Source organism: Aedes albopictus, chromosome 3 (assembly GCF_035046485.1).
Source record: "Aedes albopictus strain Foshan chromosome 3, AalbF5, whole genome shotgun sequence".
NCBI classification, from domain to species: Eukaryota; Metazoa; Arthropoda; class Insecta; order Diptera; family Culicidae; genus Aedes; species Aedes albopictus.
Genome location: NC_085138.1, coordinates 156,313,050 through 156,340,969, shown reverse-complemented (window position 1 = coordinate 156,340,969; position 27,920 = coordinate 156,313,050). Strand labels below are relative to the sequence as shown.

The following is a 27,920-nucleotide window of genomic DNA, read 5'->3' as shown; positions in this document are numbered from 1 at the left end:
TTATGAACTTCACTGAGTCGTAACTCTTTTGAAAAGAATCATGGCTCACTCACTCGGTTTCGCGAGTCGATTTTTTGAGTCGATTCGCGAGTGAGTTGCTCATGTCTAATGGATATCAAAGCATTCGAACAATGTGATATTTGATTGATGATGGTTGATTATGACAATTTCTCATTACTTTCCATTAGGAAAACCTCAGCATGAACTAGTAGTATTCAGTATAGATATTTCTTTAGCATTCATAGATACTTAGATTTATGATAACTTATTACATCATATTCCGACTAGAGAGGATCCAATTCTCTGCTGTTTTGTTCCGCACGGATTGCACATCTCCCACAGTTTCGTGTTCTATCGTGACTAGAGATTTCAATTTCAAGCTCTTGCTAGACAATTTTTTTTTGTATCTTAGGTACCACTACTAATAGTACCTTTGCACATTTAACGGGAACTTTTTTTCAACACAAGTTTTGCATAGCTTTGTTACAGTTTTGATTCAGTGCTGCGTTGTTTTTGGGGATAAAAAAAAGCGTAATAACTATTCTTTGGGTTTTTTGAGATCCACTTAGCAATCACATTGTTTCTCTGTTTGGTAACGTAAAGTTTCCTTATATTTAATGATAAATGTTGTTTTTTGTTTGTATGCGTATGTTTGCAGATCTTTATATTAACTCTAACTGAACTTGAATAATGACTTCTATAAGTAAAAAAAACATAATATCAACGAGTTATCTATTCCATTTCTTGCAGTATTCAACTTTAATTCCGTAAGATGCATTAAATTCTCTCGCTAAGGTTGTTGATTATTCTCCAGGTGGCACAAGTTGAGTTCATTCATGTGAAATTCTATCTAAAGGATGTTTTATCGTTCATTCAAAACATGAACCGAAAGGTTGTGCTGGTTTCTTCGTTCAAGCCAAGGGTGAGTAAGTTTATTCTTCATTTTCTTGCTCGATTTATCAACACGGTTTAAAAAATTACAATCTAGGCGTAGATTTTAAGTTAGCTAAAAGTATGACATATGTAGAAGGGGGCTAAATGGGAGGGGTGCTTTGATATTTAAAGTTTATTCATTATGAGTTTATACAAAGTTGGTCGATAACGTACTTACACGTTACAAAGTTAGTTTTACGATGAGATCTCGCTGCTTCGCTGTTTGACGATTTGCACTCTGAGTTAGAAATGAACCTTAGTAGGAGTTACCAAATCATCGTTATTTTACCAAACACTAACAAAAGCGTCAGCATCTGCTTTTCGTCGGGCATAATTACCTTGCCTGAAATCTGGTTTTACATTTTTAGATTTATCTGACATACCATATTACCATTTGTAATGATCGCATATAACGACAGGCAATGCCCTACACCTTATTTTTGTCAATGGGATGCCTTCAGAAATGTATGTGATGACTCATGTTTACATTGAAACTGCTTGTTTACACGCGTTTCTGGCATTGTGAATATTGTGTACCGTGGTACACGACAAGCAAACAGTCCTCTAGCACGGACATCAAAAGGTAGACTTGCTGTAGTCTTGCTCTTCGGCCCGAATCATAATGCTCTCTTAGGATTAGAAACTCCTAGACCAAACATAAGCTATGAAAGATCTTTTGCTGCGAATAAAAAGGCAACCAGCTAGAAAAAAATCGATCACAGGATTGGATCAAAAACAATAGTGAAACCTCGTCATCCTGGGATATCCATTTAGATAACAGGGCATAATTCATGTTTTGTGTTGCATGTTGTTAGTATGCTGATGTGTTTTGTGTTATACTTTTGTGCATTTATAGGGTTCCAATGTATATGTTGTTACATTGACGCCCAAAGTTGGACACTTCATGCAATTGTAGTGTATCTCAGATCCCTCCTTCGTCCATACAAAAGTTTTGAAATTTGTATGGAGCGTAGACTTTGGCCAGGCCCCCTTCCCCCCAAATGGCTACGTGGTTTATAAATGGTCCCTCGCGAACACTAGCTTTGCACTGTGCGCCGACTATATTTTGCTCGGCGCACACTGTTTCCAAAGGCCCAAATTCGTGATTGATATTGTTTTGGGCATGAAAAATTAATTTTAGAGATTTGGTGTCTTCGAAGAAGTTGTTTGGTATATTAGAGCCCTTCTTTTGGAAGTATCACTAATGTGATTAATCCACCTAAAAGTAAGATAGAAATTCAATTTTTTTTTCATAAGTGAAGATAGCGTGTTTATGTCTTCAGCAAAGTTGTAGAAAATGTCATTATGAGAAAATTTGCCGAACAAACTTTTGCTCTATCTGTTCAATTTCTAGAGATATGGGCCATTATTTGTGAATGACCCCTTAAAATCAGGTTTTTGTTGTAACTTTTTCCAGACATTTTTGGGAATTTTCAAATGTTCTACAAAGTTATTTAGTATGACAAAATACGTGTTTCTTCTGAAGACGGCAACATTGTATCTTGATATTCTTGATGTTAGAATGAATACCTTTTTTATTTCTGTTTGGGTCCGTGACTGACACCAGTGATTCTTTAAGGAATTTCAGGATGAATCATCGAAAGAACTCCAGTAGGAAACCCCGCAGGAATTCTAGGAGGAATCTCCGAAGTAATTTGAAGAGAAACTATTAGGAAATCCCGAAGGAATTCCGGGAATAATCCCCGAAGCAACATCAGGAGGAATCCCCGAATGAATTTTAGGAGGAATCCTCGGAGGAAGTCTAGAAAGAATCCCCGAAGAAATTACAGGAGAAATCCATGCAGGAATCCCAGAGGGTGCCCCCGAAGGAATTCCGGGATAAATCTCCGAAGAAATTACAAGCGGAATACTCAAAGGTGTTTCAAGAGGAAATCCCGAAGGAATTCTAGAAGGAATCTCCATAGGAAGTCCAGGAGAAATATCCAAAGAAATTCAAGAAGCAATCCTCGAAGGAGCTCTAGCAAGAATCATTGAATATCAGTAGGAATTTCCGAAGGAATTGTAGGAGAAATCACCGAAGAAATTGAAGAACAAAATCCAGGAGGATTCCTTTTGAAATTATATGAGGAATTTCTGAAGCAATTTCAGGAAGAACCTCCGAAAGAATTCTAAGAGGAATCACCAAAGAAATTCTAGGAGGAAACCCCGAAGGAATTTCAGAATGAATCCACGACGGAATATCAAGAGAAGTCCCCAAATAATCCTAGGAGGATTTTTTGAAGGAAGTCCAGGAGGAATCCCCAAAGGAATTCCAGAAAAAAAATTAAGGGAATTCGAGAAGAAGTGTTTCTAAGAGGAACCATATAAAATATGCAGAAGGAATCCTTGTAGGAGATCCATAAGAAACCCCAGAAATAATTCTAGGAGGGGTTCTCGCAGGAATTCCAAGACGAAACCCCGAAAAAATTCCAGGGGGAATTTCCAAGCCAATTAAAGAAAGAATCCCTAAAGGATTTCTAGGAGGAATCAACGAAAAATATCCAGAAGAAATCTCTGAAGGAGTTCTAGGAAAAATTCCTGAGGGAATTCTAGGAGAAAGTATCAAAGAAATTTCAAGAGGAATCCCCGAAAGAATTTCAGAATAAATTCCCGAAGGAATTTTAGGTGGAATTTCCAGCGGAATTCCATTTGGGATTCCCGAAGAAATTCCAAGAGAAATCCCCGAAGGAAGTCCAGGAGGAATCTCTGAATATCCGACGGAACTCCTGGAAGAATTCCTGAAGGAATTCCAGTAGATATCCCCGAAAAAAATCCAGGAGAAAACCCTGCAGGAGTCCCAGGGGGAACTCCTTAAGGAATTCTGGGAGGAATCTCCGAAGGATTTCAAAGCGGAAGACTCGAAGGATTTTCAGGGGGAATGCCCAAAGGAAGTAAAGGGCCCATATAGCCGAGGCGGTAAACGCGCGGGTATTCAGCATGACCATGCTGAGGGTGACGGGTTCGATTCCCGGTCGGTCCAGGATCCTTTCGTAAAGGAAATTTCCTTGACTTCCTTGGGCATAGAGTATCTTCGTGCCTGCCACACGATATACACATGCAAAATGGTCATTGGCAGAGGAAGCTCTCAGTTAATAACTGTGGAAGTGCTCATAGAACACTAATCTGAGAAGCAGGCTTTGTCCCAGTGAGGACGTTACGCCAAGAAGAGAGAGAGAGCCCAAAGGAAGTCCAGGAGAAATCTTCGAAGGAATTCAAAGAGAAATCCCCGACCGAATTCCAGGAGGAATCCCCGACCGATTTATAGGAGAAATCACTGAAGCAATTTCAGAAGGAAACCCCGAAGGAATTCCAGGAGGACTCCTGAATGTGGCTTCGTGGTCGTGCGGCTAGTGTCACCAAGCATTTAGTCGCATCGTTCTGAGGAGCGCGGGTTCGATTCCCGCCGCAGCTGTCAGGAAAAGTTTTCGGCTGTGCCACTGGGCGTTGCATGCTAGTCCGTTGTCTAGTGTCGTGCTTCCTTCAAAGAGCGAATAGCTCACTGGAAGCATTGAACGTGTCCGTGTCTTTTTTAATTCAAGAGGAATACCCGAAAGAGTTCCAGACGAAATTCCAGAAGGAATTTTAGGAGGCATCCCCAGAGGATTTTCATGAAGAATTCCCGGAGGATTCCAGGAGGCATCTCCGAAGCAATTTTGAGGAATTTCCGAAGGAATTCCAGAAGGAATCCCTGAAAAAAATCAGGAGAAATCCCCGAAGGAAGTCTAAAAAGATTCTCTAAATGAAGCCCAGGAGAAATTTCTGGACGAATTTTATGAGGAATCCCCGAAGTAATTCCTGGAGGAATCTCCGAGGGAATTCTAAGTGGAATCAACAAAGAGTTCCAAGAGGAACCGCGAAGGAATTCCAGGAGGAACCAATGACAGAAAATTAGGAGGAATCCCCGAAAAAATTTAAGGAGAAATCCTCGAAGGAAGTCTAGTAGGAAATCCCGAAAAAATGGACGAAAGGATTTTAACAGGAATCCCCCGGATCTTACCGGGTAGGTGGAAGGATTTGCAGGAAGTATTCTCTAAAGAATTCCTGGAAGAATTCCAGAAAGAAATTGAGGAATTCCATAAAAAATCCCTCAAAAATATCCTAGAGATATGGATAATTATAATTCAAAGGAAATGATTGAAATAACTCCAACAAGATTCCCTGAAAAAACTCTTGTAGGAATTCCTGGAAGAGCTTCTGGAGAAATCTCTGATGTAACTCCTGGAGGCATCCGTGAGTCTCCCTTGAAAAATCACAATCCCATTCTACAATCTGAAAGAACCACAGAAGGGATCCCCAGAAGAACTTCCGGATGAATTCCTAAAGGAACTTCTCGAGGAATTCCCTAAGGATATCGTGAAGCAATCTTGGAAGAAACTCTTATATTGGAATCCCTAAATAACCTTCTGGAGTAATCCCTAAATTCTCCTGGACGTATCCTTGGATCTTCCTATATGATTCTTTGAAGGAATTTTTATAGAGATTTTCGAAGGAATTTCTGTACGAATCCCTGAAGAATTGCAAGAGGAATCTCTGAAGAAACATCTGCAAGAGTTCCTGAAAATCCTGGTGGAATCTCTGATGGAACTCCTGGATTAATTTCTGCAAGAACTCCTGTTGGAATTTCTAAAGGAACTTCAAAAGAAATCCCTGTAGGAACTTATTTTTAAAGACCTCCTGCACAGTCCTGCAAGCCTTCTCACTGGATTATTGATGGATCTTCAGGTGGCATTTATGAATCCTCCTGAAAGTATCTTTAAATGGACTTCTGGAAGGATATCAGAACTCCCGTTGAAATAGCTAAGGGAACTTCTGAAGGAATTCCTAATGAACACCTGGAGGCATCCCTGAATCCTCCTGGAGCTATTAGGGAGATCTCTGAGCGAACTCCTGGAGAGACTACCGAAGTAACTCCTTAAAGAATCTCTGAAAAAAAAACTTGAGGCATACCGAAGTAATTCCAACAGGAATCCCCGAAAAAATTTCAGGAAGGATTCTTGAACAAATTCCAGGAGGGATGCTAGAAGCAATTTCTGTAGGAACCCTTGATGAAACTCCCGGAGTGATCCCTGAATTATCCTCTTGAACAATCCCTACTGAACGTCAGAAAAAGTCCCTTGTTGGAATTCTAGAAAAATTTCTGAAGGATCTCCTAGACTAGTTGCTAAAGAAACTCCTGTAGGAATTCCTGAAGGAACTTCTGAAGGAATCCACAAAAGAACTCGCAAACTAATCTCTGGAGGACCTCATATGAGAATCCCTGAAGGATCTTCTCGATGAATCTCTGATGAATCTCTAAGAGGCATCCCTGAACTCTCCTGAAAGAATTCTTTGAGTTTTCCCTGAAGGTACTCCTGTCGAGATCTTCCTAAGAGATCTTCTGAAAAAAAAAAAATCAATGATGAAACTCCTGGAGACATCCCAGAGCAAGAATTTTCAGGAGGAATCCCAGGTGGATCTCCTGGAAGCATCACTGAATCCTTCTGGAAGAATTTTTAAAGGAACTTCTGGAGAGATGTAAATGATGAATAATTAATAATATCTAATGAAAAAAAAAACAGTTCTATAAGTTGAGAAATCAATTACTGTAGTCAAACTGTTATGAAAGGGATCGTGAGATTTTTTTTATCTCAACTTTATGTAAACCTAATTTTGTTCGTGCGCTGATCACCGGCGTGAAGAATGAAAATCGGCGGCGTGACAAACAGCGGCGTATGGCGCGCCGCCGATACATCAATCGGCGTCGGCCGAGATGAACCAGCCCTGGGCTGAAAATCTCGTTAATAAAGATAATAAAAATAAATCGGCGTCGGCGTGGGACAAAAAGACAAAATCCTTCCAGCTTTTGCGGCAATCCGGATGCTAGGTTCGCCGTAGAGTGCAACAAGCTCGTGGTTCATCCTTCGCCGTTACTCACTGTTCTTCTACATACCACCAAGGATGGCCCTAAGCACCTGACGCTCTAACACTTCGAGTGCTTGCATCATGTTGCATGTGCTCCTCGTGCATAGTCACTAGTCAGGACTTGTGTCCGTAAAGAACCACCGGTCTTATCAGCGTTTTATACGTGGTTTGTTATCTTCTGGAGCACATAATCCTGCACATTTCGGCTCGCTGCACGAAACCATTACGGGATGCGTTGAGCTTCTGGTAGAACTTCGGTGTTTCTTGTGAACGACTCGGTAGTTCTATTTGTTAACACCCCGCTTCTTCCATGCGACACTTCTTCTCCCAGAAGAGGCGGGTCTGCTGTTTCCGCGTTCTTTTATATTGTTCCAAGCCCCGTGCAGCATGACCGCCCTCGCTGCGTCCATCTCTTTCAAAATCTCTCTTCACTCATCGTCAAACCAATAGGGCACTGCATGAAAATCTCTCCTTCTCTTTCACTCCCACAGAAATTTTGTAAACAACAAGGCCAAGAAACGTCAAAATCCCATACAAAACCAAAACAATGCAGTGCCCTATTCGCGACTACGAAGTTATCGAATGTGCGTGAAGGTTTACGTGAGAAAAAACGAGAGGGAAATATTTTTTGCTTTTTTTTTCACGCACATTCTGACAGTTCCTTACGAGGTTTTTCATTAGAGCGACAAAGAGTTGGAATCTCTTTTACCTTCGTAGTCGCGAATCGTTCCTTCTGCTCCGTTCCACATACCCAACGTTGGTCTCAGCCCAAGTATAGATGACAGTTCTCTTAGGTATATGCTAGATCCTCCTTTGCATCAGTAGTAGAAAATAGTTTTGCACAGAGCTCAAATGGAATTTCATAACTATTTTTGTTATATGGGTGGAAAAAATGGCGGTCTAGCATACCTTAGAACTGTCATCTATACTTGGGGTCTCAGCTGCGTTATTGATGGTTGATCTTATCGCAATGAGAGCCTAATAAAAATGGGGAAGAAGATACTTTGTGTGCGTGAGGTCCGCGTCTGGTGCAAAACATGTCACTACTACAAGCAAGACGAGCTCCCATTGACCAATCCAATTGCCTGTGTGGTAGTGGTTTGAGTTCCAGTTTCCCGTGTTAAGAATTTGTAAGAACTTTGTAAACAACTTTTGTTCCCCCGTATACAGGGTGACTGGTAATTCGTGTTACACCCGAAAGGAGGTGAAAGTAGACCATATTTGCAGCAAAAAATTGTTCTACAGGTAGGTCCGGAAATCACTGCTAAGTGAGTTATTCAAAAATTAGTGTTATTAAATTACCCCATCTTTAAACATCTCTAACTCAGAAACTATGAACCGTATAATCAATCTTAGCGCATGGATAGAAAGCTTAAAGCTTTGTCTTTTAACGCTCTTTGGACAGGTAATTGATAAAAAGTCGTTTAAGTGCAGAAATTTTGACTTTTATGTAAAAAGTGCCTAAAAATGTACCCCCTTTTCACCTTTTTTGATAGTTTACTCGTGAAAAACGTAATAAATGTGAGAAATGTTCTTCTACAAAACATTCATTTTTTGATACGCTACCAAACTGTCCTTTGGTGCAACATTGTATCTTTCATAGTTTTGTCACAATCTTGAATTCAAAATTTTGTGAAATAAATCAATGTTTTTATTGCAATACTGTCTGGCAACCCTACACGTTTGCTTGCTGTTGGTCGTCGTGCGCATGGCAACGAAGTCCAGCGTCTCGGCGGCGGTCATCGTTTGACAGAGCCAACAGTGATCGGCAAATTGCGCGCAATGTTTATGAATCAATCTCAAGGCATCCTTTTCTTTGGGTGAAGATTCAATTCGCCTAGATGCAATTCACCCAAACCCACTCACTGGTGGAATTTAGCGAGATCATACCGCTGGGTGGCACCGTTTTAAGGGATATTCAAACCTACGGGCCGAGACTGGGTCCGGGCCGGGGCCGCGGCCGAGACTCGATAGGGCTTTTGTCGCTTCGTTCTCACTGCACACAATGCTCACCGGGCTATAGCGCCTGCGCACCAGCAATTTATGTTGCGCGAACGCACGCACAGTATGAAGCGGTTGTCATTTATTTTTGTTTTTTTTTTCTGCGCACTTTCTCCAGTGTGTTTGATGTACATTCATCCAGAACTTTCTTTTGTAATTTCTACAGGAATCTGGGATTCCTCCAGCTTTTTTTATGATTTCCCTTGGAGTGCTTTTTGGGGCTCTCCCGTAGTTCTTTCTGGAAAACCTCTAATGAGATTCTTCTAGGAGTCCTTCCTGGTAATTCTCCAGCTACTCCGTCTGGGTTTTTGTCCTTAAGTTCTACTAAAATTTCTTCTGGGTTACTTTCAAGAACTGGTTTAGAATTTTTCTCCAGAAATTCCGCCAGGAGTAGCTTCCCACAGTTTATTTATTTTCAGTTCAACGGGAAGCCCTCCTGAAGTTCCTGAGAGTGAGTACAGGGCACCCCCAAAAAATACCAAGGGAATTTCTTTAGAATTAGCCCAAGAATTCCACCAGCATTTGTCGTAGAATCATCCTAGGATTTTACTGGGAATTTCTCCATTATAACTCTGGAAATTAATGCAGGAGTTCTCCAGCAATAATGCAGGCTTCTCTTCAGGATTTTTCCCGAAAATTATTGAAGGACTCAAGGGATTCCCCCAGAAATTCCTGCATTAATACCACCAGGACTTCCTCAAGGGATTCCTCCAAAAAATCCTCCACGATGCCAACTAAAAATTCTTCCAGTAGTTCTTTCAGGAATAACTCCAGAAATTCATCTCGAAATTCCTACAGGAATTTCTCTTCAGGAATTGTGGAAGGGATTTCACAAGACAATTTTTTCAATAAATTGCTCCAAGACTTTCTTTAAAAATTCCTGCAAGGATTTATCTAGGAATTCCTCTGACGATTCCTCTAGATTTTTTTCCACGGTGTCCCCCAAGAATTCTTCCAGCTATTCCTCCATGAGTTCCTGCAGGAATTCATCCCGAAATTCTACCAGGAAATCCTGCAGGGATTCCTTCAGGAATCCCACCATAAATTCCTCCTGTAATTGCTGCAGGAGATTCTCTAGAGGTTTCTCCAAGGATTCCTCTAGAATTCCTTCCAGAATTTCTCCCAGGAAATCATCAAGAAATTCATCCCAGGAAATCATCAAGAAATTCCTCTAGAAATTCCTTCAGTAATTCCTACAGGAATTCCTTCAGTAATTCCTCACAGAATTCGTCTAGGAATTTCTACAGGGATTTCTTCAAAAATTTCTCCAGAAAGTACTCCAGGCATTTCTCCAAGAATTATTTCATGGATTTCTCCATAAATTATTCCAGGAATTCCTCTAGAAATTACTTCAGGTACTACTCCAGGAGTTCCTCCAAGAATTCCACCGGAAATTCCTCAAGGAATACCTCCAGAAATTCCATCAGGTATTTTTCCAGGAAGTCTTCTTGGAAATACTCCAGGCATAACTCCAAGAATTTCTCAGTGAGTTACTCCATGTATTCCTACATTCTTTATTATAGAGATTTTCAGCCCTAGGCTGGTTCATCTCTTTCGAATTCCCCCAGTGATTCCTTCATAAATTTCTCCAGTAAATGCTTCAGAAAATTCTTTAGAGATTCCTTCAGAATTCCTTCCTGTATTTCCTCCAGGAAATCGTCCAGAAATTTCGCCAGTGATTCCTTTAATAAATCTTCTATGGATTCCTCCAGAAGTTCGTACAGAATATCCTCCAGAAATTCCTCCAGACATTCCTCCAGACATTCCTCCAGAAAACACTCCAGGAATTCCTCTAAGAATTTCGCCAGTGATTTCTTTCGTCCAGAAATTTTGCTAGTGATTCCTTTAATAAATCTTCTAGGGATACCCCCAGGAATTCCTACAGAATATCCACCAGAAATTCCTCCAGGCATTCCTCCGGGAATTCCTACAGAAAATACTCCAGGAATTACTTCAGGAATTCATCCATGAACTTTTCCAGAAATTCCTCCAGGAATTCCTCCGAAAATTCCTCGAAGAATTTTTTCAGGAATTTTTCCATAAAGTCTTCCAGGATATACTCCATGAATTACTCCAAGAATTGCTTCAGGAATAACTCGAGGAATTCCTCCAAAAAATCATCCAAGAATTCCTTCAGGAGTTCTTCCATAAAGTCTTCCAGGAAATACTCCATTAATTACTCCAAGAACTGCTTCAGGAATAACTCTAGGAATTCCTCCACGAATTGCTTCAGAAATGACTTCAGGGATTCCTACAGGAATTCTTTCAGGAACTACTTCAGGCTGTCCTCAAAAAAATCCTCCAGGAATTCTATAAGGAAATACTTACGGGATTCTTCCAAGAATTACTCCAGGAAAGCCGTCAAGAATTCCTCCCGGGAACAATCCAAGAATTCCCATAATTTCTCTTTGAATTACTCCAGGAATTCGTCAAAAAATTATTTCTGGAATAGAAATTCCTCCCAGAATTCCTTTTAGAAATACCTCAAGGAAATGCTTCAAGAATTTCTTCAGAAAATCCTTAAAGAACTCCTCCAGAAGTGCATCCAGCCAATCTTTTAGGAATTCCTTCCCGATTTTTTTCAGGAACTTCTCCAGATATTGCTTAGGAATATCTCCAGGAACTCGTCTTGAAGAACTATTCCAGAACGTACTCCAGGATTTCCTCAAGAAATGTCTCTAGAACTTCCTTCAAGAATTCCTTCGGTTAACTTTCCAGGAATTCCTCCCGGAATTATCTCAGGTACAGTATTCCTTAACCCTTCAGCGCGCGCGCTGTTGTAAAAAGTACAACACTACAAAAAAAAACCTCGCTTTTCGTATACAGCACTAGTGCGGCGAAGTTTCGGTTGCTTGATGGCGCGCGTCCTGGATGGTTAAAGAGTTACTACAGGGATTCCAGGAATAGCTCCAGAAACTCCGTTAGAATTTACTCCAAGAATTCCTCCAGGAATCACTCCAGTAATTCCTCAAGGTAGGATGTCATCCAGGAATTTCTGTAGGAATTCTTGGAAAAAAATTTAAATGGATTCTTGATTGAAATCTTGAAAGAATTCTTGGGGGAGTTCCCGTAGCAGTTTCTGGAATAATTTCTGGAGGATTTCCAAGGAGAATTCTGGAGTGATTTTTGGGGAAGATCCTGTAGGAATTTCTGGAGGATTTCCTAAGAGAAATCCTTGAAAAGTTTATTTAGAAATTCCTCCCAGACTTCCACCAAGAATAGCTTCAAGAATCCCTCTATGAATTTCTCCAAAAATCCCTCGAACAGTCCTTCGTGGGATTTTTGAAGAAATTTATTCAGGAATTACTTTACAAACTCCCCCAGGAATTCCTTCACAAATTCCTCCAGTAATTTCTTCAAAAATTCCTCCAAGAATTTCTCCATGAATTCTTGCAGGAAATCCTCCAAAAATAACTTGTGAGATAGCTCCAGGTATTCCTCCAGTGACTCTTTCAAAAACTCCGTCAAGGCTTACTACAGGTATTTCTCTAGGGATTCCTAATGAAATTTCTCCAGGGAAATCCCCCAGGAATTCTTCCAAGACTCCCTCCAGGTATTTCTTCAAAAATTCCTCCAGGGATTATTTTAAGACTTCCTCCAAGGATTCCACCAGGGATTCTTCCAGGGAGTAATTCCTGAAAGAAACTCCAAAGGAATTCCTGGGATGAACTCTTAGAAAAATTTCCGGATGACATCCTACCTAGAGGAATTATTGGAGTGATTCCTGGAGGAATTCTTGGAGTAAGTTCTAACGGAGTTTCTGAAGCTATTCCTGAAAAAAAAAATTTGAAGCGCTTCCCAGAGGAATCCCTGGAGTAGCTCTTTAAAGAATTGCTGGAGGAATCCCTAGACGATTTATTGAACGAATCACTGGCGAAATTCTTAGAGGAATTGCTGGGGGAATTCCTGGAGGAATTTCTAGACGATTTCCTGGAGGAAATTCAGAAAGGAATTCTGGAGGAATCTCTAAAGAATTTTCTGGAGCATTTACTTCCAGTTATTTCTCCATGAGTTCCTGCAGGAATTCATCCCAAAATTCTACCAGGAAATCCTGCAGGGATTCCTCCAGCAATTCCTCCAGAAAATCCTCATGGGATTCCTTCAGGAACTCCTTCAAGGAATTCTCCCGTGAATCATCCAGAGATGCCTCCAGGAATTCCTTCAAGGGTTCATTCAGGAATTCCTCCTGGGATTCCACCATAAATTCCTCCAGTAATTGCAGCAGGAGATTCTCTAGAGATTCCTCCAAGGATTCCTCTGGAATTCCTTCCAGAATTTCTCCCAGGAAATCATCAAGAAATTCCTCCAGGAATTCCTTCAATAATTCCTCTAGGAATTTCTACAGGGATTTCTTAAAAAAATCTCCAGAAAGTACTCCATGCATTTCTCCAAGAATTACTTCATGAATTTCTCCATAAATTATTCCAGGAATTCCTCCAGAAATTACTTCAGGTACTACTCCAAGAGTTCCTCCAGGAATTTCTCCGGAAATTCCTAAAGGAATACCTCCAGAGATTCCATCAGGTATTTTTCAAGGAAATCTTCTTGGAAATACTGCAGGCATAACTCCAAGAGTTTCTCCGTGAATTACTCCAGATATTCCTACAGGATTCCTACAGGTGTTTATCCAGGAACTACTGCAAGATGTCCTCCAAATTTTTTTCCCAGGAATTCCTCCAGTGATTCCTTCATAAATTTCTCCAGTAAATGCTCCAGAAAATTCTTCAGAGATTCCTCCAGAATTACTTCCTAAATTTCCTCCAGAAAATGGTCCAGAAATTCCTCCAGGAATTCCCTCAGCAATTCCTCTAAGAATTTCGCCAGTGATTTGTTGAATAAATCTTCTAGGGATTCCTCCAGGAATTCCTACAGAATATCCACCAGAAATACATCCAGGAATTCCTCCAGAAAACACTCCAGGAATTCCTCCAAAAGTTTCGCCAGTGATTCCTTCAATAAATCGTCTAGGAATTGCTCCAGCAATTCTTTAAAGAGCTACTCCAGGGATTCCTCTGGAAAGCGCTTCATATTTTCTTTTCAGGAATAGCTTCGAAAACTCCGTTAGATCTTACTCCAAGAATTCCTCCAGGAATCACTCCAATAATTCCTCTAGGTAGGATGTCATCCGGAAATTTTTCTAAGAGTTCATCCCAGGAATTCCTTTGGAGTTTCTTTCAGGAATTACTCCCTGGAAGAATCCCTGGTGGAATCCTTGGAGGAAGTCTTAAAATAATCCCTGGAGGAATTTTTGAAGAAATACCTGGAGGGAGTCTTGGAAGAATTCCTGGGGGATTTCCCTGGAGAAATTTCATTAGGAATCCCTAGAGAAATACCTGTAGTAAGCCTTGAAGGAGTTTTTGAAAGAGTTACTGGAGGAATACCTGGAGGAATTCTAGGAGGAATCCCTGGAGCTATCTCACAAGTTATTTTTGGAGGATTTCCTGCAAGAATTCATGGAGAAATTCTTGGAGGAATTTTTGAAGAAATTACTGGAGGAATTTGTGAAGGAATTCCTGGGGGAGTTTGTAAAGTAATTCCTGAATAAATTTCTTCAAAAATCCCACGAAGGACTGTTCGAGGGATTTTTGGAGAAATTCATAGAGGGATTCTTGAAGCTATTCTTGGTGGAAGTCTGGGAGGAATTTCTAAATAAACTTTTCAAGGATTTCTCTTAGGAAATCCTCCAGAAATTCCTACAGGATCTTCCCCAAAAATCACTCCAGAATTCTCCTTGGAAATCCTCCAGAAATTATTCCAGAAACTGCTACGGGAACTCCCCCAAGAATTCTTTCAAGATTTCAATCAAGAATCCGTTTAAATTTTTTTCCAAGAATTCCTACAGAAATTCCTGGATGACATCCTACCTTGAGGAATTACTGGAGTGATTCCTGGAGGAATTCTTGGAGTAAATTCTAACGGAGTTTCTGGAGCTATTCCTGGAATCCCTGTAGTAACTCTTTAACCATCCAGGACGCGCGCCATCAAGCAACCGAAACTTCGCCGCACTAGTGCTGTATACGAAAAGCGAGGTTTTTTTTTGTAGTGTTGTACTTTTTACAACAGCGCGCGCGCTGAAGGGTTAAGGAATACTGTACCTGAGATAATTCCGGGAGGAATTCCTGGAAAGTTAACCGAAGGAATTCTTGAAGGAAGTTCTAGAGACATTTCTTGAGGAAATCCTGGAGTACGTTCTGGAATAGTTCTTCAAGACGAGTTCCTGGAGATATTCCTAAGCAATATCTGGAGAAGTTCCTGAAAAAAATCGGGAAGGAATTCCTAAAAGATTGGCTGGATGCACTTCTGGAGGAGTTCTTTAAGGATTTTCTGAAGAAATTCTTGAAGCATTTCCTTGAGGTATTTCTAAAAGGAATTCTGGGAGGAATTTCTATTCCAGAAATAATTTTTCGACGAATTCTTGGAGTAATTCAAAGAGAAATTATGGGAATTCTTGGATTGTTCCCGGGAGGAATTCTTGACGGCTTTCCTGGAGTAATTCTTGGAAGAATCCCGTAAGTATTTCCTTATAGAATTCCTGGAGGATTTTTTTGAGGACAGCCTGAAGTAGTTCCTGAAAGAATTCCTGTAGGAATCCCTGAAGTCATTTCTGAAGCAATTCGTGGAGGAATTCCTAGAGTTATTCCTGAAGCAGTTCTTGGAGTAATTAATGGAGTATTTCCTGGACGACTTTATGGAAGAACTCCTGAAGGAATTCTTGGATGATTTTTTGGAGGAATTCCTCGAGTTATTCCTGAAGCAATTCTTGGAGTAATTCATGGAGTATATCCTGGAAGACTTTATGGAAAAATTCCTGAAAAAATTCTTCGAGGAATTTTCGGAGGAATTTCTGGAAAAGTTCATGGATGAATTCCTGAAGTAATTCCTGGAGTATTTTCTGTAGGAATTCCCGGAGGAATGCCTGGAGGAATTTCTGGTGGATATTCTGTAGGAATTCCTGGGGGTATCCCTAGAAGATTTATTAAAGGAATCACTAGCAAAATTTCTGGACGAAAGAAATCACTGGCGAAATTCTTAGAGGAATTCCTGGAGTGTTTTCTGGAGGAATGTCTGGAGGAATGTCTGGAGGAATTTCTGGAGGATATTCTGTACGAACTTCTGGAGGAATCCATAGAAGATTTATTAAAGGAATCACTGGCGAAATTTCTGGATGATTTCCTGGAGGAAATACAGGAAGGAATTCTGAAGGAATCTCTAAAGAATTTTCTGAAGCATTTACTGGAGAAATTTATGAAGGAATCACTGGGGGAATTCGAAAGAGATGAACCAGCCTAGGGCTGAAAATCTCTATAATAAAGAATGTAGGAATACATGGAGTAACTCACTGAGAAATTCTTGGAGTTATGCCTGGAGTATTTCCAAGAAGACTTCCTGGAAAAATACCTGATGGAATTTCTGGAGGTATTCCTTGAGGAATTTCCGGTGGAATTCTTGGAGGAACTCCTGGAGTAGTACCTGAAGTAATTTCTAGAGGAATTCCTGGAATAATTTATGGAGAAATCCATGAAATAATTCTTGGAGAAATGCCTGGAGTACTTTCTGGAGAAATTTTTGAAGAAATCCCTGTAGAAATTCCTAGACGAATTCTGTGAGGAATTACTGAAGGAATTCCTGTAGGAATTACTGAAGGAATTTCTAGAGGAATTTCTTGATGATTTCCTGGGAGAAATTCTGGAAGGAATTCTAGAGGAATCCTTGGAGAAACCTCTAGAGAATCTCCTGCAGCAATTACAGGAGGAATTTATGGTGGGATTCCTGAAGGAATCCCTGCAGGATTTCCTGGTAGAATTTCGGGATGAATTCCTGCAGGAACTCATGGAGGAATAGCTGGAAGAATTCTTGGGGGACACCGTGGAAAAAAATCTAGAGGAATCGTCAGAGGAATTCCTAGATAAATCCTTGCAGGAATTTTTAAAGAAAGTCTTGGAGCAATTTATTGAAAAAATTGTCTTGTGAAATCCCTTCCACAATTCCTGAAGAGAAATTCCTGTAGGAATTTCGAGATGAATTTCTGGAGTTATTCCTGAAAGAACTACTGGAAGAATTTTTAGTTGGCATCGTGGAGGATTTTTTGGAGCAATCCCTTGAGGAAGTCCTGGTGGTATTAATGCAGGAATTTCTGGGGGAATCCCTTGAGTCCTTCAATAATTTTCGGGAAAAATCCTGAAGAGAAGCCTGCATTATTGCTGGAGAACTCCTGCATTAATTTCCAGAGTTATAATGGAGAAATTCCCAGTAAAATCCTAGGATGATTCTACGACAAATGCTGGTGGAATTCTTGGGCTAATTCTAAAGAAATTCCCTTGGTATTTTTTGGGGGTGCCCTGTACTCACTCTCAGGAACTTCAGGAGGGCTTCCCGTTGAACTGAAAATAAATAAACTGTGGGAAGCTACTCCTGGCGGAATTTCTGGAGAAAAATTCTAAACCAGTTCTTGAAAGTAACCCAGAAGAAATTTTAGTAGAACTTAAGGACAAAAACCCAGACGGAGTAGCTGGAGAATTACCAGGAAGGACTCCTAGAAGAATCTCATTAGAGGTTTTCCAGAAAGAACTACGGGAGAGCCCCAAAAAGCACTCCAAGGGAAATCATAAAAAAAGCTGGAGGAATCCCAGATTCCTGTAGAAATTACAAAAGAAAGTTCTGGATGAATGTACATCAAACACACTGGAGAAAGTGCGCAGAAAAAAAAAACAAAAATAAATGACAACCGCTTCATACTGTGCGTGCGTTCGCGCAACATAAATTGCTGGTGCGCAGGCGCTATAGCCCGGTGAGCATTGTGTGCAGTGAGAACGAAGCGACAAAAGCCCTATCGAGTCTCGGCCGCGGCCCCGGCCCGGACCCAGTCTCGGCCCGTAGGTTTGAATATCCCTTAAAACGGTGCCACCCAGCGGTATGATCTCGCTAAATTCCACCAGTGAGTGGGTTTGGGTGAATTGCATCTAGGCGAATTGAATCTTCACCCAAAGAAAAGGATGCCTTGAGATTGATTCATAAACATTGCGCGCAATTTGCCGATCACTGTTGGCTCTGTCAAACGATGACCGCCGCCGAGACGCTGGACTTCGTTGCCATGCGCACGACGACCAACAGCAAGCAAACGTGTAGGGTTGCCAGACAGTATTGCAATAAAAACATTGATTTATTTCACAAAATTTTGAATTCAAGATTGTGACAAAACTATGAAAGATACAATGTTGCACCAAAGGACAGTTTGGTAGCGTATCAAAAAATGAATGTTTTGTAGAAGAACATTTCTCACATTTATTACGTTTTTCACGAGTAAACTATCAAAAAAGGTGAAAAGGGGGTACATTTTTAGGCACTTTTTACATAAAAGTCAAAATTTCTGCACTTAAACGACTTTTTATCAATTACCTGTCCAAAGAGCGTTAAAAGACAAAGCTTTAAGCTTTCTATCCATGCGCTAAGATTGATTATACGGTTCATAGTTTCTGAGTTAGAGATGTTTAAAGATGGGGTAATTTAATAACACTAATTTTTGAATAACTCACTTAGCAGTGATTTCCGGACCTACCTGTAGAACAATTTTTTGCTGCAAATATGGTCTACTTTCACCTCCTTTCGGGTGTAACACGAATTACCAGTCACCCTGTATGAATAGGATTGCATTAGGTTTCGTGACTTTTTTCAGACAACTCAATAAGAACACGTATCAAATCGACAATGATTTTTCATAAGGGTCTAACTGACTTGATCGATTTCTCTTCGTCGACTCTCTCTTTCGCTAATAACTTGATCAAACCAAACAAAATAATTATTCTTTTTGTTTCTATAGCAACATGTAGTCGTCTTCTTAGCGTTTCAACCAAAAAATCTTTGGAAAACTCAATTACACATTCTGTGATAACACAAAGAGAGGATCGACGAAGAGAACTCGAAAATGTCAGTTAGGCCCAAATGAAAAATCAGTGTCGAAATAGTGACGTTACTATTTGTGTTTACATTTTTCTTTCCTTACTAATACATAGCCATCTCTTCTTCTTCCCCACCTTTAATATACTCTCATTGCTCTTTGCTTCATTGAGCTCGCCCTCGTCCGGCAATGCTTGCTCGAGATTCTACGATGGCGACATTCGGTAGTTTCAGTCGCTGCAGATTATACCGAGGCGGCCGTCGGTACCATATGTTAATCACGGTGTTGACGCAATTCCACTGGCCATGTTTGTCAGCTGATAGGCGCTGAACTTTCCAATCGTCGGTCTGATGATCTTGACGTCGTGGATTGGGCTGCGGTTGAGCTGCGCATAATATGCATTGTAGTGTGGGCTGTGCACGTTGATTGTGCTGAAGTTGAAGAATCAGACCTTGATCCTCAACCTGCGCATTCTTTCGCCGATCGTCCACCAACCAATAACGTACTTCTGCATTTTGACCATGACGATGAAAGTTGTTCTCAGTTCGCGTGTATTACCGCAGATCTGGTAGATGTACCTCTAGAATCAAACATTAAACGTCACGCGCTTAGCCGAAGCTTCAGAAAATCGAGATTTGCAAAACCGAATCCGCTGTCCTTCAGCACATCGGCGAGTATGCGGGTGCTCCCTATGAAATTGAGATATCTGCCGTTCCACATACCGAGTTTCCAATCACATGTCCTTTCCGTCGCGTGGGTCGTTGCCGTTTGATCTAGTTGGTATTCTGGTCTTGTTTTCTTTTTGCTGCTTTCCTGACACCCTGACACCAAACATCTAACATTCCGGAAGACGAGGGTGCACAGTTGAGCTTCGAGTCCTTCGTCCTTCCCTAGCACTTGGACGTCGATCAGCACCCCCTGTTGCGAACCGCTCCTCCTGATATGTTCTTCAAAAATCGGGCAAAATCTTTAATTATGAGGTACAGTATTTTGTTAAGAAGAAGTTCACCAAGAATTCGTCTGGAAATTTCAACAGGACCTTTTTCAGATCTTTCAGTAATTTTACCTAAGTTTTGTAAAAAACGTTTTGTAATTAAATCCATCATTGAAGTTGATCTTGAAAATTAGGTCAGCCGGTCATCGGGGCGTGCAAAATATGAATTATAGTCGATATTCTGTTCAAACTCAATCGAATCATGTAGCTAGAGAGATTGTTCAAATTCAGGAAAGTTCGAGTCAATTCTCTCCTCGGAAAAGAACATTCTGGCCGCTTATATATTCACGTTTATACACGTACCAAAGTGTAAATGCGTAGATCGTAACGAGAGCCACTATTTCATCACCCTTCCAGGAAAGATCATGTGTAATTTTTGGTAGGCCCTCCGGTTATAAAAGGGAAGATCAATAAATACGACAGTCAGTTTTGTTTTTGGACTCCACACTAGATACCTCCCGGATAGGTGTTTTGCTACTCAAATTCCTTTGATCCTGAACTTGCACTTCGAAGACTAAATTATTCTGATCTTTTGATTGGATAATTCAATCCTTCAAAAGTGTAGATACTTAGATCAAACTTTCTCACTCTGGTAATTCTCTTCGGGTGGCCAGTCCCTTTTGGAGGAGAATTTTGAGTCTAGAAAGGCGTAAGTGCTACTACACACGATTTTAAACGAGTCTCCAGTCATTGAATCTATCGACCTTTTCTCACTCTGGTAAGCTAAGGTTCCGAATGCGAGAACGTTGGCATGAGTCTAGAAAGGCCTAAATACTATCACACACGATTTGGACGTTCGATTTCAACTATTCTCCTACTTCAACCTCCTACCCTGAGTGTAGTATCGGTGTTCAAAAGTAACGCGTTCCGTCTTGTCTGTTGGTTGGCACACACAGAATGTAATACCGTATCCCTTCGCAACGGTACCGTGAAACGATTGTGGGTTTTGTCATCCTGATCATCGTCGATTCATCATCGCGTATTTATTTGTAAGTATTTGGTCTAGTCCCACCGCAAGAGGAACACCGCACCAATCGTGCTGCCAATTGGAAGATTGTGCTGACGCCAACATTTGGTGGCTCCAGAGAGGAGGAGCTGCTACCGCCAACACTCATGCTGAAATAGTCGCATGTATCCCGCAATAATCTGCTCATTAAGTACTCGTAAAATATTATGCTAGGCTTTCTGAGGGAGCTCTACGAAATGCTTACAAGGACATTTTGAAAGAATTATATGAAATCCAACATCAAGAAATGCTGTGAGAACCGCTGCACGAAATCATAATTTTACGATTTGCATTGCACACTCGTGTTAAGTGATGTCAAATAATTACTCTTACTAAGGTTCATTCAGCCATTCTCCTAACGTTTTGTTAAATATTCATTAACTTTATGCAGCATGACGACTTACATCTTCCCGGCGTCTACGCAAAACAATCACAATTCCTTTTTCAAAGGACTCCCATTACCTCGATGGAATCCATTTTATACTACCTATTCCCGACTGGACTCCTTCAGGCATTTTAAAAATGAATATGATAATATCATATATCTCGTGTTTTAGAAGTAAGTTTCTTTTGCCTTCAGTGTAGCTGTTTGCATTCCTATCCGATTTGGTAGCGTTCTATTGTTTGATTTCCGTGTATGTGTACTTGTGTGAGTTAGTATTAGTGTTAAACATTAGAGGCTAGTATGGGGCTTGCAACAGTCAGTGGTGCTTTGAACTTAACAAGGCTATCCCATGGATTGCCCTATTATGCTCAAAAACATTCCTACTCTATGACCAGAAATTTTAACCTTTTCCTCAAGTCCGAATCCCTCGGTAACGCCAGGGCCCACTTCCGGAGTCCAGATAAAACGACCGAACTCACCACCAACAATGCTCCCAGCACCGAGTAAACGTTGGGCGTCTCCTTGAAGAACATGATCTGCCAGATGAAGGCAAACACAATGTCCGCTGACCGTGCAATCGCCACAGGGCCAGCCTGTTCGAATTGCAACGCCAGCGTAAGCAGAATCTGACCCCCGAAGCTGAACAGTGCCAGGGCTATTACCAGCAACCGGTCCGATCCACACAGGGGCCAGCACAGTGCGCCCAGATAGTAGCAAACAATCAACGTGTAAATCAATGCGAACGCCCCAAAGTTGGTCATTATCACGGAAAAGTGCAGTCCCTTGAGGGCACGCAACAGTACGTAAGCATTGGCCCCAAACAGAGTGGACGACAGCGCCGCCACCGGACCCCACACATCATAGTTAGCCTCGATGACCTGTTCGTCCACCAAGCTGGTCGAATCTTCGTGGAAGAAGAACGGCGGCCGGGTGATCAGCACTACCCCCACCAGCGTCAGCAGGATCGTTATCACATTGAACATTCCGCACTGCTCCCGGAGGAACAACCGTGCGAATATCGCTACGAATACCGGTGTGGAAAATATAATTACCGAAGCGTCTGCCAGCGGCATATGGCGAAAGGCGTAGAAGCTCAGCATCAGGCCCGTCGTTCCGACGAAACATCGCAGCACCAGAATGATTCGTTTGCCTCGCGGAAAGAAGCTCTGCTCCTTGTAGATGGCGATGGGGATCGATGGCAGCAGGACGCCGATGAACCTGTGGAAGAGAATAAGGTTTTCTTAGTTAGCAGAAAGTGTGAAGAATTAGCATTAAGGCAAAACTGGACGCATTTCCTCATTTTTCTGGTTTTTGATTTTTTATTAAATAATGAAGCAATATTTTCCAAATCGGTTTTCGTACACAGTTAGAGGAAGGATCGAACTATCTCCTGGATTTTTTTCAGGTGTAAAACTTTTACCAATTTTTCAAAAACCATATTTTTTGAAATTTTATTCAAAAATGGTTTCCTTAAAACTGAAAAACATTTTCCATCCGAAAAAAAATCAGGAGATACCTTGATCCTTCCTCTAACTGTGTACGAAAACCGATTTTGAAAATATTGCTTCATTATTTAATAAAAAAAATCAAAAACCAAAAAGTGAGGAAATGCTTCCAGTTTCGCTAAACTCACTAATAAAAAAAATAGAAGAAAGTACCGTGAATACGATTCAATGTGAAATTCATTATCCCGCATTTATTTATTAAGACCCCAAGTTTTACCAAAGGTTCGCAGGCATTGCCCGAAGGCCATACAAGCATCCTTGATTCTGAATTCAATATGAGATGTCCAGGAAAGCTTGGAATCAAGAATTACTCTAATGTACTTTACCTGTTTAGGACATTGATTTCAGAACCAAAGAGACGCAAAGGTCAAACGTCATTGCGGTTTCGCCTTTCCGTGAAAAAAAAAAATAGATGGATTTACCGAAAGGTCATATTGACGATACTAACCGTCAACTACCTGGAGAGCGCACTGCATCAGGTCGAAAAAGGTGCTGATGCACATACCGACTAACACTGTTAGGTAGTCGTACATAGGCAAAACCATAAGTAGGAAAGTCGATAGCCGAGTGGTAGCGTGCGAGCCTGGTGATGACAAGTTTCTTGGTTCAAATCCGGTTGCCAACAGAAACGAGTTGTTCTGAGGTACAGGGCGGTACTGTTTGTGTGTCCTCCGTACTACAGAAGAAGAGTGTGAATCAGGGTGTAAGTTTTTGGTGCATCTTTGTATCTCAAGTTGATCAATCATAAGTTAAACACGAAGAACAAGTTCAGTTTGTCTTTGAAGATTTGTACAGTAAAACACAGAAATCGAAGTAGGCTTCGCCGCGAACGGACGCGTTTCAATTTCGGTTGTCAATTTTTTTCGCGTTCCCGGTTTAAGTATATTTTCAACTGTCGCTACGCCATCCGGAAAGTGAACGCGTGTGGTTACGGAGTCTGTTGGATATTAACTCCACAAAAAGATATCAGAATCTGGAAGAAAGTGCATCTTTTTGTCTGATGGATGGCGTGCCATGCAAGCAAAGAAGTGTTTCTTGTAAAGTTTATTCCGCGATTCCACTAGCGCTCTGTGCGGCACTATGCCACCCGAGTGAAAAGTGGATTCTTGTAAAGTCCCACGCGGAAGTGCCGTGTTTTCATTATGATGCGTACTCTTTTCTCCAACAATGCCAATTATGTGTTTGATTTTACGTCGGTGCTCTACCTACTGCTCCCGGTTAAGTGAAACAAGTTGGGTTTATGAGACAGATCCACATGGATTTCATTGGAACAAATGCTGCACGTTTTGTTATCAGAATCGCTTTTAGTGCCGGGTCAACATCGCTCGTCTTTGGTGACCGTATGTCACTACGTCGCCCACACGTCGCATTAGAAAGGAAGACGTCACAAATGGATCCGGTTGTAAACATCAAGCCTCCAGATGGACGTTAGAAATATCTTTTTCCAATCAACGGGTCCACGGATGAACAAACTAAATTTGGTGAGAACGTTTCATGCTTCTATTTACTATTTTCATATTATATATATTTATAAAACCATATAATTGATCAAATCTTGGAGCGTTTGGTACGGTATGTCCACGCATCCTTCCTCCCCTGTAGATTCGAGAAGTGATCCGATTTTAAACAAAAGCTTGGAAATCGAATCATTTCAAAGAATCATCTTCGCGGTTAACGCTACGCAGTAGGCCTGGCCGCTTTGACGCTTGTGTCATATCTTCGATATGCTGCAAGCATCAATATTGACAAGAAAAATAATCGGGCGTAATCTAACCCGATCATTTTCCAGGATGCTTTCTTGTACTGGCTGCGTATGTGTTAGATTAGATTAGATTAGATCAAATCCGGTTGCCAACAGAAACTTTTTTCAATTGAAAATCGAGTCCATGGTAAAATTGAACACATAATTCTGTTGAATTGAAACGAAACTCAGACTGCACAAATTTAGTGGCGTTGTGTATTTAAATTGACCCTCAGAATAGTAATTTTCACCGCAAGCCGCCGTTCAGTGTATATTCTACCACTATAAAATAAAAAAAGGAACATATTTAATTTTTAACATGCGAAAATGTAAGCCTAAAACGTTGGTATCAATAAACTGCGCGCCCAATGGTCATAAGACAAAATGGCTAAAATAGTAAAAAAATAGCTTCAATTCAATGAAAAACCCGACCATACTAATCCAGAGCCATGTAGTTTCACATACCAGATGAAATAAACACATATATACGATGATATTGTAGAGAAAATTAAAAATCATGTTGTATTAGATATGAAATTGAGCGACCTGTGTAATTTTCAGGGGTTTGAAAATTTTGATTGTCTTCAGCGTCAGGCACAGTCTTGTGAACATTTTAAATTATTTTTTTTTTTATAAAATTAGCCTGTTAGAGATCATGGAATGTTGAAACATAGATTGGTGGACGTCAAATGGACGAACATGATGTGTGCCCGCGGATACTATCCGGAAGCCGAAGCCAGAGAATCATAACTACAAGAAAAGACATCAGGTTCATCCGAATAAGTAATGTCCACACATCCGGGAAAGTGTGTGCTGAATAAGCATTCCTAAACCTCTTCATCACAGGAAGTGAAATCGCCATTTGGAAAACGAAGTTCGAAATCCTTACACATAATTTTCACATAATAATTCCTGGCGACGTATACAATTTCGAGCGTAATTTTACTCGGTTACATCATTTTCCAACAATTATCACACTCACCATGTACACCCTAGTTGGTACCGGAAAGTGTCAACAAACCCATTCCAGCACATACCTAGAAACTCCTAGAAACAGTATCATATTAATCACCCATCTTCTAACTCGGTGAAGTAGCGGTTGCGAAGTAGCGAGAGGAAAGGGGTTTGCCTCACAATCAACGGATCAATGCACGAATCCATGCCAATATTTTACTTATACGGTTTCCCGCCATAATGGCTAGTTTCCACTTCTTACGTACTGTGCAAAAAGATAGGACAAGTAATGGTCAAGTAGGGGGATTAGGGGCATAATGGACACCCGGGGCGAAATGGACACCCCTGTTTTTGCCGAAACCGTTGACTTTTATGTTAAACTTTCAATTCATAAGTGTAAAGGAACAAGTCATTGTTCTATTTTTCACAAGTACCCTTTATATTCCTTCAAATTAACCAAAATATCATTGAAATTGAAGTTCGTTTTTCATATGGTGGATTTCTTATAATTTCGAAGCAGCAGCAAATAAGGTATTACGAGTGATTGAGTGTGTCCACCATACAAACAAGTGAATTGTTAGCTTATCTACATGTATACGTAGATTTAGCAATGGATGAAGCATTATATTTTTGATCAGAACACACTGAAAATAACAATTTCAATGTTGTAGTCTTTTCGGGGCGAAATGAACACTGGCAATTCTGAATGGATGTACGGGCGTTGCATACTGTTAGGCGTTTTAGAGAGTTTGAAAATATTCAATCCGATTATTTTAGCCTAAAATTTATTTAATTAACTTTGAAGTTATGTAAACTCGTCTAAGATGGAGTATTATATCTGTGGTATTGATCTCCGTTGGCAAATTACTTAACTGGTCGATGTTCTCAAAGATACAGCATAAAGTATGCAGGGGTGTCCATTATGCCCCGATGGGTGTCCGTTTCGCCCCGTACCTCTGCTGCCAGCCCCAAAAAACACACGGTTTTCAATTCATTATTTCTTCACAATAATGACATTCTACAAGCTGTAAATGATTGAAATACGTAGGAAACAAGTTAAAGTTGTGAGCCAACTAATAATATGTTAAGTTTTTGTCTGTTATACAGGCCTAACACACTCATTTGCTTAGGGTGTCCATTATGCCCCTAATCCCCCTAATGATTCCGCTTCAAAATTACTTGTGCAGTTCGCAGATGGCAAGTAAGGAAAAAAGTGTAACACTGTAACGCCTCCCGTGCGAATCAAATGGAGCTGTCACTTTTCCTTGCGGAAAAATAGTCCGCGCTATTATTCCGTGTTTAGAGGACTCATGGCTCTTGAATGGTTGATTGTTTAGCACGCAACTCTAACTCAATGTGGCACTAGTGTGCATTTAAAATGGAACATAGAAAGTTCATGTCTTCAACAAAGTTGCTCAAAAGAATTATGACTCTCAAATGGTGGAATTTTTAGTACGCAATTCGACCGCAGCGCCATGTTGCATGAAATACAGGCACACCTCGATAGTACGTACACCACCGTTTTTTTAAAGTACGCACCATCGAAACGTATGTTCTATCGAATCGCAAATTATTTTTTTCAAATATCATTTCTAAATCAAGAAATATTATTGAACGTCAGGATCGCTGGAAAATGACATGTGGGGCCTAAGTGTTCGTTTATTAATTACGTAAATTTGCTTGTTTAGCATACTATGTTTCATGGAAGTATGTTTTAGTGATCTTGGGATGCTTCGTAGAGACATTTAGTCTCTGGGAAGTTATCATGGTTCCTTTAAGTTTGATTTAACATTTTACGTTTTATTCTGCTTTATAAGAAACAATCAAAATGTTTGACAGCTCATGGTTATTATTTTTTCAATCTTGACCGAACCCAAAGGTGCAGGAAAAAAAAAATCAACGACATGAAAAGTTCAGATGGAAATATCATAACTTATTATGCTCTGAGGCGTATGCGCATTTGATTTTACCGTAAACATTGGGAATGTAGTACCATAAAATTAGGGTGCCTGGAAAACGGTGAAAATTATCATCATAAAATAAAATATAGCGACATCCATAGCCAACGAAAATCGAACGTAAGCAAGATGACCAGTGTTGTCATAACTTCTGCCAAGCTACCAACAGATACCGTTACCAATCTAATGAAACGTCTTCTGTTCAGATTTCTGGTAGTTTAAAACTGTAATAAATTTCCTATATAAAAGAGTTTTGTTTACTCTTGAATTTTTATTTTATGGATAGCTTCAAAAATACTATAAAACCTTTCAATAACTGCTTTGATAAAAGTAGTCATAAAATTGTGAGTTTCGACTGTTGCTGTAACTTAACAGTAAAAAAATGAAACAAAACCAACCAGCAGTGTACCAACCAGCATTTGTGCTTGGGGCTATGAGTATTTCGAGGGTCTTGGGGAAGTCGTGGAGCTCCTCGATAATAAAGATAAAAAAAAAGCTCCTGGAAGGATTGCAGGAAAAAATGCTTGATGAACCTCGGAACGAATTCCTGAAGGCATCTCGGAATGATTTCATGGAGGAATCCCGGAACGAAATTCCTGGGACCTGGAGGTGTCTCGGAAGAAATTCCTGAAAAAAATCTGGAACTT

General features: G+C 40.5%; 1 protein-coding gene across 1 annotated transcript in view; it reads right to left on the bottom strand.

Annotated features, from left to right (window-relative positions):
* Nucleotides 1-206: 206 nt before the first annotated feature.
* LOC109422738 (solute carrier family 35 member G1) overlaps nt 207-27,920 on the bottom strand; it is a 32,946-nt gene continuing 5,232 nt past the window's right edge. Inside the window, exon 3 of the mRNA XM_019697618.3 lies at nt 207-22,333. Within this exon, the coding sequence (XP_019553163.2) occupies nt 21,496-22,333 (838 nt within the window). The 3' untranslated portion in view covers nt 207-21,495. The remainder of the gene's footprint in view (nt 22,334-27,920) is intronic.